Source organism: Drosophila eugracilis, unplaced genomic scaffold (assembly GCF_018153835.1).
Source record: "Drosophila eugracilis isolate 14026-0451.02 unplaced genomic scaffold, ASM1815383v1 contig_440, whole genome shotgun sequence".
In the NCBI taxonomy this organism is placed as follows: Eukaryota; Metazoa; Arthropoda; class Insecta; order Diptera; family Drosophilidae; genus Drosophila; species Drosophila eugracilis.
Window position 1 is genome coordinate 1056697 of NW_024573306.1, and position 14572 is coordinate 1071268.

Genomic DNA, 14572 nt, shown 5'->3' on the forward strand with positions numbered 1-14572 from the left:
TCACCCCCTTTCACTCTTCCAAGTGGTGGCAAAAGGGGGTCGTTCTGGCCAACCAGGGATGGCTGATAGCGTCACAAAGCGCTACAATAAGAACAGTCGGGCGTATTGATATTGATATGTATAATACATAAGTCAAAATAAATATTATATGCTTATAAATTTTAAGAAAATGTACTTGAACTTTTTAACTCAAATTTACTTCGAATAAGAAAAAATATTCAGTAAGTAGGACAACTTCGTTGCAAAAATTTAAATTTAATAACAATAAAATTACTCAAGCTGATAAAATCAAACATATTTATTAATTAAATATGTTATAAATCAACAATATTAAACTATTAATAACGAAAGTTAAAACCACACTCAAATTTCAATCGTATACTCGTACACCAATATTTGACTATTTGTTTATTTTTCATATTCAACATTAAATAGAGATTTCAGTATATCAACAATAATATACAATTCAATGAATGCAATAAATACATTTGTATGTATGTATATGTTACGCTATCTAAAATAAATGTTCATGTACGAGTCATGTGAGAGCCTGAGTTATTTAACATGAGTGAGAGTTGTCCTTTGGAGATTACATTTTACATTCCGTGATGTTCAATAGTTTATAAAAGTATACTAATTTGTGCTCATTTACAGATTGGCACTCACTGGGTTGCATTAATATAAGAATGAGCCATTTACAATTCATACGAGTGTATCATAAAAAAGGATAACCTAGATAACATTTACTTTGCTTTGATAAAACAAATGAAGCATGAGTAAAGCTTGTAACCAAATTGCAAACCAATTGCAATAATGAAATCAATTTCAATATAAGAGTCTTAACTAAGGCCTAATTAAGTGACTGAAAGGAACATCCATAACACAATGATTTACGTTGAACGAACTTTAGACTTGGTCACCGAGATTTTTGTGCACTTGGTCCAAGCAATCTGCACCGGAGATGCCTGTGGTCGGATTTTCACCATGTATAATCGCATCCATTTCGATCTGGGTGAGATTTTCTGTAAGTAGCTTTTCAATGTTGATGAACTTGGCGTTTGGCTCTTGAATAGAGGCAGCATCCATGTCTTGGTCAACTGGCGTTTGTAGCACTGAACTGCTTCGCTTAGCTCGCTCTAAAAATTAAAAAAAAATTAATTTAAATGGAAATATTTTTAAATAATAACAAAAACAAACCAAAACGAGCACGGTGGGCCTCCTGATCGATGATTATCTCATTGGTCACATAGACTTCACGTCGGATTTGATCCCGCAGCTCCACACTCATGTCCGGAATACACCAACGGACTAGAATCATCACCAGCGCCACAAAGTTCTGAAAGCATAAAAGCAAACAAATCAATGTTAAGGTATTCTTTCCAACCAATTTATGCAGAATATTTCATCATCAAATGCCCCTGATTTGTAAAATGGTTTCTTCTACCTAATTTGGGGTCAGAAGAAGCCTTGGAAATGCCAACTTTCCAGGCAAGTAAATGCAATTGGCTAAATGCAGCTTAGACAAGTGCTAGCCTCAACCCTAATATATGGGGAATTGGGAACAAATTCGTCGAGTTTCATTCGAAAAAGAAACCCCTTAGAACCTAAAACCGGCACAGCAAGACACCGCAAAACAAACATGCAACACATGCAACATACTAAACTGAATGGACTTTGGATTTTAGCAGCATAAGAGAAAGGGAATCACGAGAAAATGGAAGATAAACGAATAGAATAAAGGAAGAACCCAATGGATAATTAGCCCTAGTTCTACTTAGAGTCTGGAACTTTAGTTAGTAGCTGTGAACATCTCGAGGCAATCGGACGCGTTAAAGAAAAACTAAATACAAAAAACACAAGAAGGATATAAGAAGGATACAAAGATATAAAAAGGATACCAAAGTAAAGCAACATCAGAATTCGTAAAAATAAAAATAATAATAATAAATATAACTCAACAGTAAACAAATTAAAGCTAATTAAACCATTTACAAAATGAAGTATTTTGAGTTCTTAAGCCTCTCCTCGGTGGGCCTCAGCATAGCCTGTGGAGACCTATTAATAGCCCTATCAATATTGGGACCCTCCAGCTATTATCTGTATTTTGATTTCATGGATATCGAAAAATGGGAACAGGATACCGAAGTAGAAGCTTTAACTCCTTTTGGTACCTTCTTTTCCACATTGGGTAATTTAAAGTCAAAACCAAAACTTCATATTCTAAAATTAAAACTTTACAGTGAACTATCTATGGGTACGAGAGTTTTCGCAGGTTTTCTACATGACAGCAACTTTTATAATTTGGGTAAAGGCGTTGATAAATCTAATGGTGGCCTGTCTTCTTGTCGATGGCATCAAGCAGGTGAATAACGCTATATCTCTAGTTAAAGGCATTTCTTATAAATGATTTTATTAAAAATTTTAAGAAACGACTCGTTTGTATTGCTCCCTGGTTAATCAATTCTTGTCTATCAATGGCTGTTGAAACGGGCATTTTTGTGAGTCTGGAGCTCAGAATTGACGAAGTTGATGCCGCAGTTGATCGCAGGATATCGCGAAGTCTAATCTTTGGAATATTCATAGGTGGGTTTTCCTGCTCTTTGATAATTATCAATTTACTAACTTTAAGATACTTTTTAGTACTCAATGCATTATTTTCTTATGGCATCTATGCTCTCTATCGGAAGCTTAAGTCTGCGCCCAGTGAGAATATCGAAATCATTCCCCAGAGTCCTCACACATTTAATGCCTGAAATTATTTGGAATCCTGGTATACCCTTAGAGGTTTAACTTAAATCCGTTGTCCAGGAATTTATTTTTTGGAATAGGTAAATAAAAATATATTTGGAAACTAAAGCAAAGGTAGTTTTTATCTTTTGGTCAAGGTTTTATTTATCAGAAGCTTACTTACTTCAAAAACCACAACGAATCCCAATCTGCAGGCCAAAATGATATAAAACATGCTGCTCAAAGTGTATTTCTCCGGAGACGATGGTGGTAGTCGGAAATCCGTGTATCTGGAAAAAGGAATATCCATAAATAAACCTAGAATGTTATGGTATTAATAAATTTGACTAACTTGCACGTGGTTATGTTAGAGAGATCTCCAGCTAAGCTATTCAAGGTTGGTGAATCAGCCACTTTGAACTCTGATAAGGTAAACTGGAGATAGCCATCCAAAGTGCCATTCTTGTTGACATAATGGCGATACACCAAACGCGGGATCATGTCAGAGGTAAAGGCAATGATAAATCCCTAAAAAAAAAGGTAATCAAATCCAAGTTCATTAGATTTCTGAGGTCAACTTACATTTGTAATCACACTAAGTTTGCCAATGCAGTCCAAAATCCTATACCATACACCAATATCTCGTACACGCTGCGACACTGGCCGTTTATGGTGGGTCAGAAGTTTCTTGGCATCCAAACGCATTTCCAATATATTATTAAGTAAGGCAAAGAATGGCGCCAGCGGAAATGCAGCCACAAATATGGTTACAAAACCGTATTGTAAGACCATCTCCAAGTACTCAGGAAACAAGCCTCGGGCACCCCAATCCAACAGCTTGAAATCTCGCATCCAACGCTCGTCTTTAGTCTTGTCAGGATTAGGGGTGTTGTTAAAAAGTCTCGAGAGACCAACCTGAATAGCCAAAACCTTGCGCCAGAACATTGGCAAATACACCTCAAGGATAGTGTTGAAGGCCTGCTTGCCCACCATTATAATGGCCAACTGGATGCACAGCTCAGTTAAACAGCCGCCTGAAGAACACTAAAAATCATTTAAAATAGTTTTATTATATATGATAATTAATTAAACTTAAGAACTCACCTCCTCCTGACGATAGTCAAATAGTTTATTGTACTGCCCAGGATGGCCCACGAATTTACCCTTGAAAAAAGCTATGTAGAATATAGAGGCATAGTAGTTGACAAACTGTAGCAGATAGATTTTAAGGGTCAAAGAGTCATCGAATTGGGTTTGTGTACGCCACATTTCCAACTCAGTTAGGTACTCTGCCAAGTGATTGTACATCTAAAAGGTGATATTAATAAGTTACAAACATAAAAATTATTATGACTTTTTCCTAACCACTTACATAATTAAGTATGTAGAGCAGGCACAAATTCACAAAGGCCGCCGATGCAGTGGCGAGCACAATGGCACTAGAGGTGGTCATGGGACTAGCACCCACTTTAAGAGCTGCCAGCATGGACATTCGATATACAACCACTGCCAAAAGGGCCACAAAAGCCAATGCGATTAGTAGCAGCACCACGGAGAAACTAAAAACCGTGGCTGGAAGTTTCATTCGCCAGAAAGGAACCGTTGGCTCTTTTATATTGGTCACATAATCCACTCTTGTTGGCGGTATGTGTTCCAAACGAGCCAAATACTGCGGCCTCGGATGCTCCTCATGCACATCGAATCCCGTCAGATCCCAGCGATGTGTTATCTCGGCGGAGTAACGTTTCCACAGCTCAAGGAACAGGGTAGCCCAAAAGGACATGAAGACGGCGAAGAACACAGTGCTGGGATTGTCAATGAGGTACGTTACTTTGGCATAGTTGCAGGTCTCTTTCAGGTCCCAAAAGTTGCACCAATCACAGAGGGGACACATTGTTATATTTGTATTAGCACCCTGGCAGATATCTTTCCTAGAAAATGTAACATTTAATTAGATAACTTAATAAGAAAAATTTATTAGATAAAACTTACACAGGCACATAGTTCTTAAGAGAGAACCAAGAGTATAGAAAACAAATTACACCCACTATCGAGGCCAGCAGCAACATGTATGTGTAGTAGCCCAGCCAAGCAAAGTACAAACCTAGTAATTATACATTTTTATAAGTTAATTACTTCATTTTAAAATAGTTTAGCTCACCAATTTTAACACCAAAATATTCCTTAATGTCATCCAAGGGCTGATAGCGATACCATTTAGGGACAGATGCCCAATGCTTATAAAGCAGGGCCCTCATGGTACCCGTCTCTGTTATTTCTCCCTGTGTAAAGGACATAAATAAATTAGATTTATAAGTCAATCTTGAGTTCATCTATCACCCACGTCATGCAATGGATAGGCAGCAGTGTACACGCCCTCGGCAATTAGTCGCTCAATGCCAAAGGCCATGTCATGTTGGTTCTTGGCAGGGAATCGCTGGCGATCAAGGATGAACTCTACGATGCGGGAACGGACGGCGGTGGTAAAGAAACAATCTTGGCGAATATCAAAGCTGTCGGGAATCAAAGATAAATAAATATTACCACAAAATCAAATTCAAAATACATGAACACTCACAGATATTCCTTATCGCGACTGTAAATGGCGGTGAATCGATGTGCTCTTTTGGGAAAAATTTCCTCGTCCACGTAGATGTTGCGCAGGAAGAATTGGAAAACAGTTTTGAGACTAGAAAACACACTCTTGGTTGAGCGATTAACCACTGACATGCCTGGAATCTGAAAAAGTAATATTTATTATTAAAATGGTTTTAAGGAAAGTTTTTATTGTAATAATAAATAATAACATTTAAGCAGTTTTGTTTCTACTTTATATTTGCTTTATATTCTATCAAGGTTAGGCTGGGGATTTAAGTTTGATTTGAAACAACTCACAGCAAATGCTAAACGAAAAATAAATAATATAATATTATTTTTAGGGGATTAATAATAAAATATTTAACTGGTTCAACTTCAACGCTTTGGCCAACCTTATTGGACAGGTAATGGGCCGCATTTCGCAGGCGATTCGATCTTTCATATATGCGCAAATTGCATAACGACTAAAATCATACAAAATATAACATAATTAAAAACATAAATAACAATAAAAATTCAAAATTAAATTTTTGGAAAATTTTTAGCTTATTTTTCAAAATTGCCTAAAAGTATGCTTTAATTGCCGATTCAGCTCGTAGCAAAAACTTGATCAACTCACCTCCTTCATGGGCATACGCAGCTTAAGAATCTCCGCATATCGCCGCAGGACCTCTAAAGGAGCATGGATCTAAAAAAATAAATGATGAATGAACTATTTTAAATTTATATATTATGTAAAAAGTAACCTTAATAAACCATATTTGATCCTTTTGGCTGGCCTCTACCTCCAAGCCCTGACTATTGAGATTCGCTTCGAAAACACGGCGTTTTTCCGTGTTGTCCACCTCCGTGGGCTCGTGCGGATTGATCCTGTAGGCCAGGACGAAGTCAATGGATCGGATGCAATCCTCGAAGAACAGCGAGGTATTGATCTCATCTCGCTGGTAGAATTCCCTGGGACAGCTGCACTCGCGATCATCGTAGACGCCGATTGCATTGCCCTTCACTAAATCCGGATCAGTCATTGGCAGAAGGGGTGTGGCTGGATTCGATGGGTTGGTCCTGTCCCCAGTGGGCTTTTTGCCATTGGCCCGGGGCTCGGCAGAATCTGGCAGTTGGAGCGTAGAAGCGTTGCTATAAAATGGATGGTGATAGATAAGGTTAATTAGGTTGTTTATCTTAGTTGATAATTTTTTGAGCTAAAACTAAATCTTAAAAACAAGAAGTCGTTACTACCTCCTTAAAGACTGTATGCATTCAAAAAATATTTGTATAACAAATTGCAACGAAATGCGCACCTAACAGGAAAAGCTGATTAAGAATAATCAGATATTTAAACAATTATTTAGGTTCTCTATAAAAAAGCATATAGGATATACTCTTATATCTCGAATGTTATAATCTTATAATAGGTATGGTTACCTCAAAATATTTCTGATAAATTACTTTAACCTATCAATATAATACTAAAAAAAATTTAATTTCATGGTCAACTCGAAAATGCTTTTAACCAGTAAATGTTATGTGAAACGGTTTGAATCCAGTTAACAGTAGAAAAAAACACGTTTAATTTCCCTGGCGGCGTCTCCTGTCGTGCGGAAAGTTCCTAATGGGACACACATCCCATTAAAGCCTCAATAACAATATTTAGGTCATCTTAAGGGAGAGCCAAAGCTACTGGAATTTAACGAGCTGCCCCACTTAATGGGACATTTATGCCGGGCGGAGGAAACGCACAGGATGACCTCAGTTAACATTTTCTTTGTTTATCCCAGCAATTAAGTCTTTACGCAGTCTATATATTGGAAACCCAGAAATCTCAACATATGTTTCGGTTATCATAACTTTAGTTTGCTCAGAATTGGAAAGCAGTGGCTCGCGTTGAGTTGAAAATGAGCTATAAAAGTTAACAAACACTGTATTTATTACATACAAACAATTGATATTTGTGTGCTAAAAAAAAGATCCATGTGATGAGATTTCTGGAGGGGAAATATCTAATGATTCATTTGCTGTAGTCGATGTAGAACATGTTAGACTTTAAAATGCAATGAGTAATTCTTGAGAATTGAACTACATATTGCAATATATTCTGGAGGAAGTAGGTAAGCGATTAAATGTAAATAAGTAATTATAGTTACTATAATATATAAATATGTATTGAGTTCAGACTGCTGATAAGCAATCAAGCAGACAGTTTGGGATTAAAACCAATGAAGTGTAATGATTTTCTTATCTTTAATACATCAGCGTTATACTTTTATAACCATTTAACATTAACTTTTCTGCATTATGTTCTTAAGCTTTTTAACTCTCAAAAATACCCTACTAAATTTCAGGGAACTCACAAAACTTATTTATGCAATTGTTTCGCTTTAAGGCAAGTAACAGTTATCTTACTAATTATTCTATTTATTTTTTTAGTACATACAAACATTTATTATTTAACACCTAAGGCAAATAAAAGTATAATATGGTTAGGTAGACATCAATAATCCCTTCAAAAATGGGAGAACTTTCAACTAAACTTTTACAAATCATCATAAATCTAACTTATTGTTTGTTTTTATGGTTTCTAAGTTCTCTTTTAAACTTTAAACTTTTCAATTCATCAAGCATTTTACACTTTTTTGGCCTTGGCACAACTCAAAATAAACTTTAACTTCTTTGATGAAAATTATGATTAAAATTTACATACAAACGGTTTAATGATATTTTGGCTAGGCCCAAGCATTGAAATTTTCGGCGCTTGTTTTAATCAAGGCCAAGAGAAGAAGAGAGCGACATTAATTTATTAAACATGTGTGGGGTTTGTTTTTCGGGTATTTTTTCTGCAACGACGAAAGGTGGCCGAAAATTGCTTATATAATTTAGATGTTTAGGCTAAAATGCCACCGATCCCATAGGCCACCGATTATATGCATCAAAGGCTTATTCATCCTCCCAGAGATCGTAATACTTAAGGTACACAGAAACAAAAAAAAAAAATCGATGCACGACACACAACACAGATAAAGAAAATATTGTCTTTTGGTTTTCTCCCGAAACGATGATTAATGCTACCATACGGAAATATGGCAAACAGAAACCCGTTTGAAAGGTGATCGGTTTGTCTTGGTTTAGTGAACTTACAGAACCTAATCACATTAGCCGCGGAAAGTCTTGCAGGAAAATTCAACCTCTTGTCCGAGCAAATATTTAATAAACACTAAATTAAAGTCCACGAACGTTGGCAATGGCAACCAACAAATAAGTTTGGAGAGGAATGAGCGGCGACCAACGCGCAGCAGCAAAGACAACAAACTGAGCAAAGAGCGGAACCAGCTGAGCTGTTTCGCCGGGTGGGGATTCCAAGCCCCAATCCCCCTTGGATTACCTATAGCATATACACATACATATCTCCCTTAGTCAGCTGTTCCATTGAGAGCGAGAAACCCTCAATTGAGAGAGCTTTGAGCACATGTTTACTGAACCCCCAGACACCGACTGATCATTCAGATGTCAAGTGCACTTTACCTATACACATAGCCATTTTCAATGTAAATAAAAGATTATAATTGTGTACTTACTTAAACGAGAGCACAGAATAAATTTTGCATTTCCCGTTTGAGGAAAATATATTACATTATTAATGATAACAGAATGGATCGATAAAACTTATAAAAATGGGTAATTACTGAGTTTTTTTTGTATAAATAATTCTTTGTAGTTGATAAATATCAAGTGGACTGTTCAGATGGGGACTCACCTTACTTCTGTGAGTCACTAAAAGCATGCCTCAGCAAAAATTTAAGATAAATGAAAATAATCAAACTTAATATTGATATACACAGACTCGCACTTCATGTGTTTGAACAAATACACTCTTTTCAGCTTGTGTTTATGTTCCAAAAGAATAAAAGATACGACTTTATACAGGGCCTTCAGAATGGAGCACCAGATAATGTTCACTTTTTATATATAAGAGAATCTTGGTTATTATTCATTTTTGGCATAGTTTATATCTTAACGACTTTTGTGAAACAATCTCAAAGTCTGTAGAAGGCAGAAGGAATAAAGAAAACCTTCACAGACCGAAACAAGTGATAGTCAGTAATCAGTAACTACTTGTTCCTTAAAGGAGGGTATTTAAATAAAAATAAATAATCATGAGCAGGGCTTTCTTCGATAAACCGAGCAAATTGAAAACAATGTTCTTTGCAAACATTTCAAGATAAACATTTAATAATAAACCTATAATCAGGTTTTATCCATATCGAATAATATTACTATAATTATTAATTATTGTTAGTAATATGAATAAACACCCTGTATACCACACAAAACCAAACTCAATTACAGAAAAATGACAACAAAAAGCAGAGAACTGCAATTAACTTTAATGGCCACTTCCTCGGCCGAAAAAGGTCTGAATGGGGTTTCCCGCTCTTTTGTGGTTTCACTAATAAAAAAACTTAACCTTACCTCTCTGCAAATCTGGCTCTCTTGTCTGCGGTGCTGAGTGATTCACGCGATGCTGATATCCTCTCCTGGTCCACGAATCTTTGAGATCCCGATCCTCTTCCACCCCATAAACTTTCCTTTCCCGTTAGTCGCTCGTGCAGATTGTGACGTTTCATTAGCTCCATGTCAAAGGGAGCGAGTGGGGTGGTGAATGGTGGTTCCAGGTGGACAGAAGGTGGGGAGGGGGCACCGCGCTCTAACAACTGGAAGCTCTCGTCCTTGGAAAAGGGGGGTGGCGAGGTGGCCTCCTCCAGAGCGGCAACTTTGGCATTGCCTAAATTTAGCATCTTGTTTAGTGAGCAAATTTTAAATCTAGCCAAAAACGCTAAATCTTTCTTCTATCTTTCTCCTCTTCGCCGCTTTCACAAGGCATCTGCATCGGTGTGCGTTAGTTGCCAAAATTAACAGCGAGGTCTTTTATCAAATCAACTTTCATCTTACTAAACTACGATCTAATATCACAAGTAATTATTGCACTTTGCACCAGTTATTTTTGTTTATAATTATCAATCAATTTCCGTCGATTTTACGGCCGAGAACAGAGAGCGTAAAACCGTTTGTGCCAATGTTCTGCAATAAACTGTATGAGTTGTGGTGGTGGGAGATTGTCGATTGTCTTTCGACTTTGTATCGATAACTTAAGCGCAAAATTTAAAAGTGAGACTGTTTGATAACGCTATAAAAAATAAATTTTATTAAACTGTTCAATGCTTATTTACGTAACTGTTTTTAAGCCTTAAGTTATTTAGGTGTAAAATCAGTTACCTATTTTAAAAAATATAATCTCATTTCCTGTATATTTTTGTATGATATTGATAAAATCAATACCAGATATGGGTTATTATCTATTTATCAATATTACCAAAAATAAGGAAATTACGAGATATATGAATATCTATATTGGCCTTCTTTGGATATTGTAATTTCAATAGTGATATTATGCCTTATAAGACGTCAGATTATTTTAATAATAAATAATTAATAAATTATCTTACATACTTATATTTTATAGGGATTTTATTATCTTCAATACGTCATAAACCAAATATGCAGACTATCGCCTGGTTCAGTGTTGAAAACCGAGGAAACCCACCTACAGAGAAATCTTATCACATAGCAGCTGACTTCTACTGTAGGTATAGAAAATCTGTGCAAGACCAAAATCAGGAAAACAAATGAAACACATGACTTTTCAGATAAAACAACAACGTGTATTGGGCAAAACACAAAACAAAAATTAATACAATCCCGAGCAGATGGGAGACAAACTAATATTCTCGCTATTATTTTTTTACATGGAACAACAACGAATTTTCACTTTAATGTATGGAATAATAATACAGCAGTGTTTTCAGTAAGATATAACCACTATTATTACGGGTCTAAATTATTAGATTAGAGTTGAACGTGGACATTGAATTTACAGCACACAGAGCAGCTCGCTGGGAGGCAACTTTTTACTTGTGGTTGTAGTTCTTGTGGACCTCGGGCGAGATGTTGTAGACGTACTGCAGGATCTCCTGGATGACTGGCTCCTTGCGGGTCTGGATGGCCCGGTCCATGTCGGCAAGCTTGACGCGGGTATCCGCATCGATCTTAGCCGCTACGCCCTCCCTGCTGCCCATGTGCTAAAGTAGGGAATTGGGGTATTATATTATATATGGAGGGAGGGTCTTCATCATATCAACTCACCTTGGCCTCGAATTCCTTGAAGGCGCGCTCGCGCTCCTGACGGAATTTCTCAATCTCCTCGGTGGCCTCATCCTTGGCTTGCTTCAACCTCCTTGCCTTGCCTAAGGGATTAACCAAAAATCCAAAATAATTAGTATTGCAACTCCAGAACCTTTTGAAGTTGAGCTTCCATAACTCAAAACACTAATTGCCACATCAAATATTTAGGTATATAAATGATATTACTTGTATATACACTCTTTATAAACAAATATAGCAAGTTTGTAGCTAATTACATATAAGAAAATCCGAGTTATGGAAGTTCGACTTGTATTTACTTTTTTCCACCACATCATGTGACCCACACACAACGGCGATTATGGAAGCGCAGGGGTGGTGAAAAAATCGCAGTTACTTTTCGCCCTCCATTTGGCGTTTTCAATTGGAATGAAAATATAGTTTTTTTTGGCAATTGGAAAACTCACGTTTACGGGCCTCGGCGACCTTCTCAGCTGCCTTTTTCTCGGCAGCGAGCAACTGCTGGATTCCCTGCGTCTGGCTGGCCATGATTTATCCCAACTACTACTTCCTCGCCGTGGTGTACTGTGCAAGTCGAAAAAAGCAAGTGCGACAGACTTAAAATCGACGACGAACTGTGAAAAATGTCATATGACGAAGTCACATACACGCAAACTCACCACAGTGCCAAGTTAGTGTGGGTGTCCAACGTTTAATAAAGCTAAATGCTGCGAAACTATATAGAATGGCAAATGTCGATAATATATCGATATTATTATTATTATTTATATATATTTTTGAAATAAATTCATTATATTGATTCACTTCGGAATTGGTTTATATTTTAATTATTATATATTAGGTATTATATAAAGATTTATTCGGCTTATATCTCATATTACTAAAAAATTTTATATATCTTGGACTATTTTACTTTTTACAAATACCTTTTTACCCTGTTACAAATAAAATCTAACGTTGTGAGATCAAATACTAACCCTGTTTTACTGTCTTTCCTTCAATTACCATAGTCAATAGGGTTAAAATAATAAATATTCATTTTTTTAATAGTTCCTAAATGTAACCAAGAAAATGTGATATATTTATCAAAAAATGTATTAATAAAATTCTGATTTTTATTAAGCAATTTTTAACACATATTTTATTAAAGATTTTGATTGCTCATTGGATGCAGACCTGTTGACTGCCTATCGATACTATCGGTATCATCTTTGGTTTAGCAATGCTAGCTTCAGATGCTTTCGCACATTAAACAATATACATTTCGCAATTTGTAGCAATAAAGTACATTTAAATATATAAAATTAGTGTGTAAATCGGTCAGAGGGCTTTCCCAAGATGTTTACCCCCGAACGCGAACACCAGCCTTGGAGGAGCCGCCACCGGTACTGGCGCATTCAGTTTTGGCGCGCGACCAGCGACGACGACTGCTCCGCCTCCATCATTCGGTGCAGCCACCGCCACGACGTCCTTTGGAGCTGCTCCAGCTGCCTCCTCCTTGTTTGCAGCTCCTGTTGCTACGCCAGCTTTCGGGGCACCAGCTGCGACGCCGGCTTTTGGCGCGGCTACCACTGCAGCGCCTGCTTTTGGAGCCCCTGCGGCCACTCCGGCTTTTGGAGCAGCAGCTGCAACGCCCGCCTTTGGAGCACCAGCTGCAGCACCCGCTTTGGAGCCCCAGCAGCCACTCCTGCTTTTGGAGCACCAGCAGCAACTCCCGCCTTTGGAGCACCAGCTGCTACTCCCGCATTTGGAGTGCCAGCTTCCACACAGGCTCCAGCATTCGGAGCTGCCGCACCCGCCGTGGGCACCGTGGCACCCACTTTCTCGTTTGCTACTCCGGCCACAAGTGCTCCGACAACAGCTCCGCCGGCCTTTGGATTCGGGTCCACAGCTACAACGGCTGCAGCTGCTATGCCAGCAGCTTTGGGGTCCGGTATTGGAACCTTCGCCTTTGCCAAGCCACAAGCTACCACTGCGGCCAGTTTGAACTTTAGTACCACCACAACGACGGCGACGGCACAACCCTTCAATACGACCCTCAAACTGGGAACTACCAATGCGACAGCGGGCATAGGAGGAGGGGGAATCTTTGGCAAGCCAGCGGGCCAGGCGGCTGCACCGGCAGCGTCGACTTTTGTAGGTCTAGGCGGAATCGATGTGAGTGCAACGCAGCCCAAGTTGGGAGACAACAAACAGGATGGCATAAAGGTGCGTGTAAATATTCTTCATAGATTATCTAGTTTCTAAAACCATTCTATCACCAACAGATCAAGGAGACCCAAGTACCCGACGAGATTGTCAAAACAGTGGATGCCCTCAAAGTGTACATCAAGCAGCAGAAGACCATCTCCTCGGACATTGGAAGGACGTCCACCTCCAAATTCACCAATGTGAGTCACGAGATCACCAACTTAAAGTGGGCGCTGCAAAATATGGCCAACTCAGTGGAGGGAAACAACCAACAGATTCGCCTAATGCGACAAGAAACAGCCAAAGCTATTCAATCTCTGGAGATGGCACAGCGCACGCAGGACACACCCGCCGGTCTGCAGTTCGAGAACAATGCTCCCTTCCAGTACTTCCAGTGCCTGGTGGCAAAGTACGAGCAGGACTTAATCGCGTTTCGACAGCAGATTGCCTTAACGGAGCGCCACATGCACGCTCTGTCCAATCCGCAGAGTATATCGCCCGAGGATTTAAAGCGTGGCTTTCGACAGCTGAACGAGAGTTTCATATCGCTGGCCGGGCGTTTGCATGAGTTGCATCAGCGAGTGGAGGAACAGAAGGAGCACTACCTAAACCTTAGGCGCTATAGGCTGCGAGACGCCACCAATGTTTTCGAGCGGATCGACAATCCTCCGCTGCCGTCGGTTGAACCTCAAAGAATAAGCAGCGGTCCAACACCCTTCTCCAACATATCGGCTCTAATGAATAAGTCTTATGTGACGGCCAATTCCGCTAGCAATACGGCGGGCAAGTGAAAATGAAATTTTTTTCCAGTTTGAATAAATTGTTATGTACAAGATACTAGAAT

At 38.5% G+C, this 14572-nt stretch overlaps 4 protein-coding genes across 6 annotated transcripts; 2 read left to right on the forward strand and 2 right to left on the reverse strand.

The window, feature by feature from the left end:
* Window positions 1-368: 368 nt before the first annotated feature.
* LOC108117194 (anoctamin-1) lies at window positions 369-10384 on the reverse strand. 3 transcript variants are annotated; one of them, XM_017229494.2, is made up of 15 exons: window positions 9790-10384; window positions 6072-6459; window positions 5945-6013; window positions 5718-5789; window positions 5306-5466; window positions 5072-5240; window positions 4889-5009; window positions 4720-4831; window positions 4100-4658; window positions 3832-4035; window positions 3310-3771; window positions 3080-3255; window positions 2912-3017; window positions 1198-1336; window positions 369-1136 (listed from the first exon to the last, which is right to left on the reverse strand). In XM_017229494.2, the coding sequence occupies exons 1-15, from the start codon at window positions 10113-10115 to the stop codon at window positions 907-909; spliced, it is 3294 nt and encodes a 1097-aa protein (XP_017084983.2). In that variant the 5' UTR covers window positions 10116-10384; the 3' UTR covers window positions 369-906. The 3 variants fall into 3 exon arrangements, with proteins under 3 accessions (XP_017084983.2, XP_017084985.2, XP_017084984.2); XM_017229496.2 differs by lacking the exon at window positions 9790-10384 and adding an exon at window positions 8458-8579; XM_017229495.2 differs by lacking the exon at window positions 5718-5789.
* LOC108117197 lies at window positions 1460-2851 on the forward strand. Its single transcript, XM_041818989.1, has 5 exons — window positions 1460-1902; window positions 1962-2188; window positions 2241-2362; window positions 2427-2583; window positions 2641-2851. Exons 2-5 carry the CDS (start codon window positions 1996-1998, stop codon window positions 2751-2753), a joined length of 585 nt encoding a protein of 194 aa, XP_041674923.1. The 5' UTR covers window positions 1460-1902; window positions 1962-1995; the 3' UTR covers window positions 2754-2851.
* A 633-nt stretch (window positions 10385-11017) lies between the features above and the next one.
* On the reverse strand, window positions 11018-12165 carry LOC108117198 (V-type proton ATPase subunit G). The gene is made up of 3 exons (XM_017229503.2): window positions 11985-12165; window positions 11521-11621; window positions 11018-11456 (listed from the first exon to the last, which is right to left on the reverse strand). The coding sequence occupies exons 1-3, from the start codon at window positions 12064-12066 to the stop codon at window positions 11286-11288; spliced, it is 354 nt and encodes a 117-aa protein (XP_017084992.1). The 5' UTR covers window positions 12067-12165; the 3' UTR covers window positions 11018-11285.
* Window positions 12166-12753: 588 nt separating this feature from the next.
* LOC108117195 (nuclear pore complex protein Nup58) lies at window positions 12754-14571 on the forward strand. Its single transcript, XM_017229498.2, has 2 exons — window positions 12754-13746; window positions 13806-14571. The coding sequence occupies exons 1-2, from the start codon at window positions 12877-12879 to the stop codon at window positions 14517-14519; spliced, it is 1584 nt and encodes a 527-aa protein (XP_017084987.2). The 5' UTR covers window positions 12754-12876; the 3' UTR covers window positions 14520-14571.
* The last annotated feature ends 1 nt before the right edge of the window (window position 14572 follows it).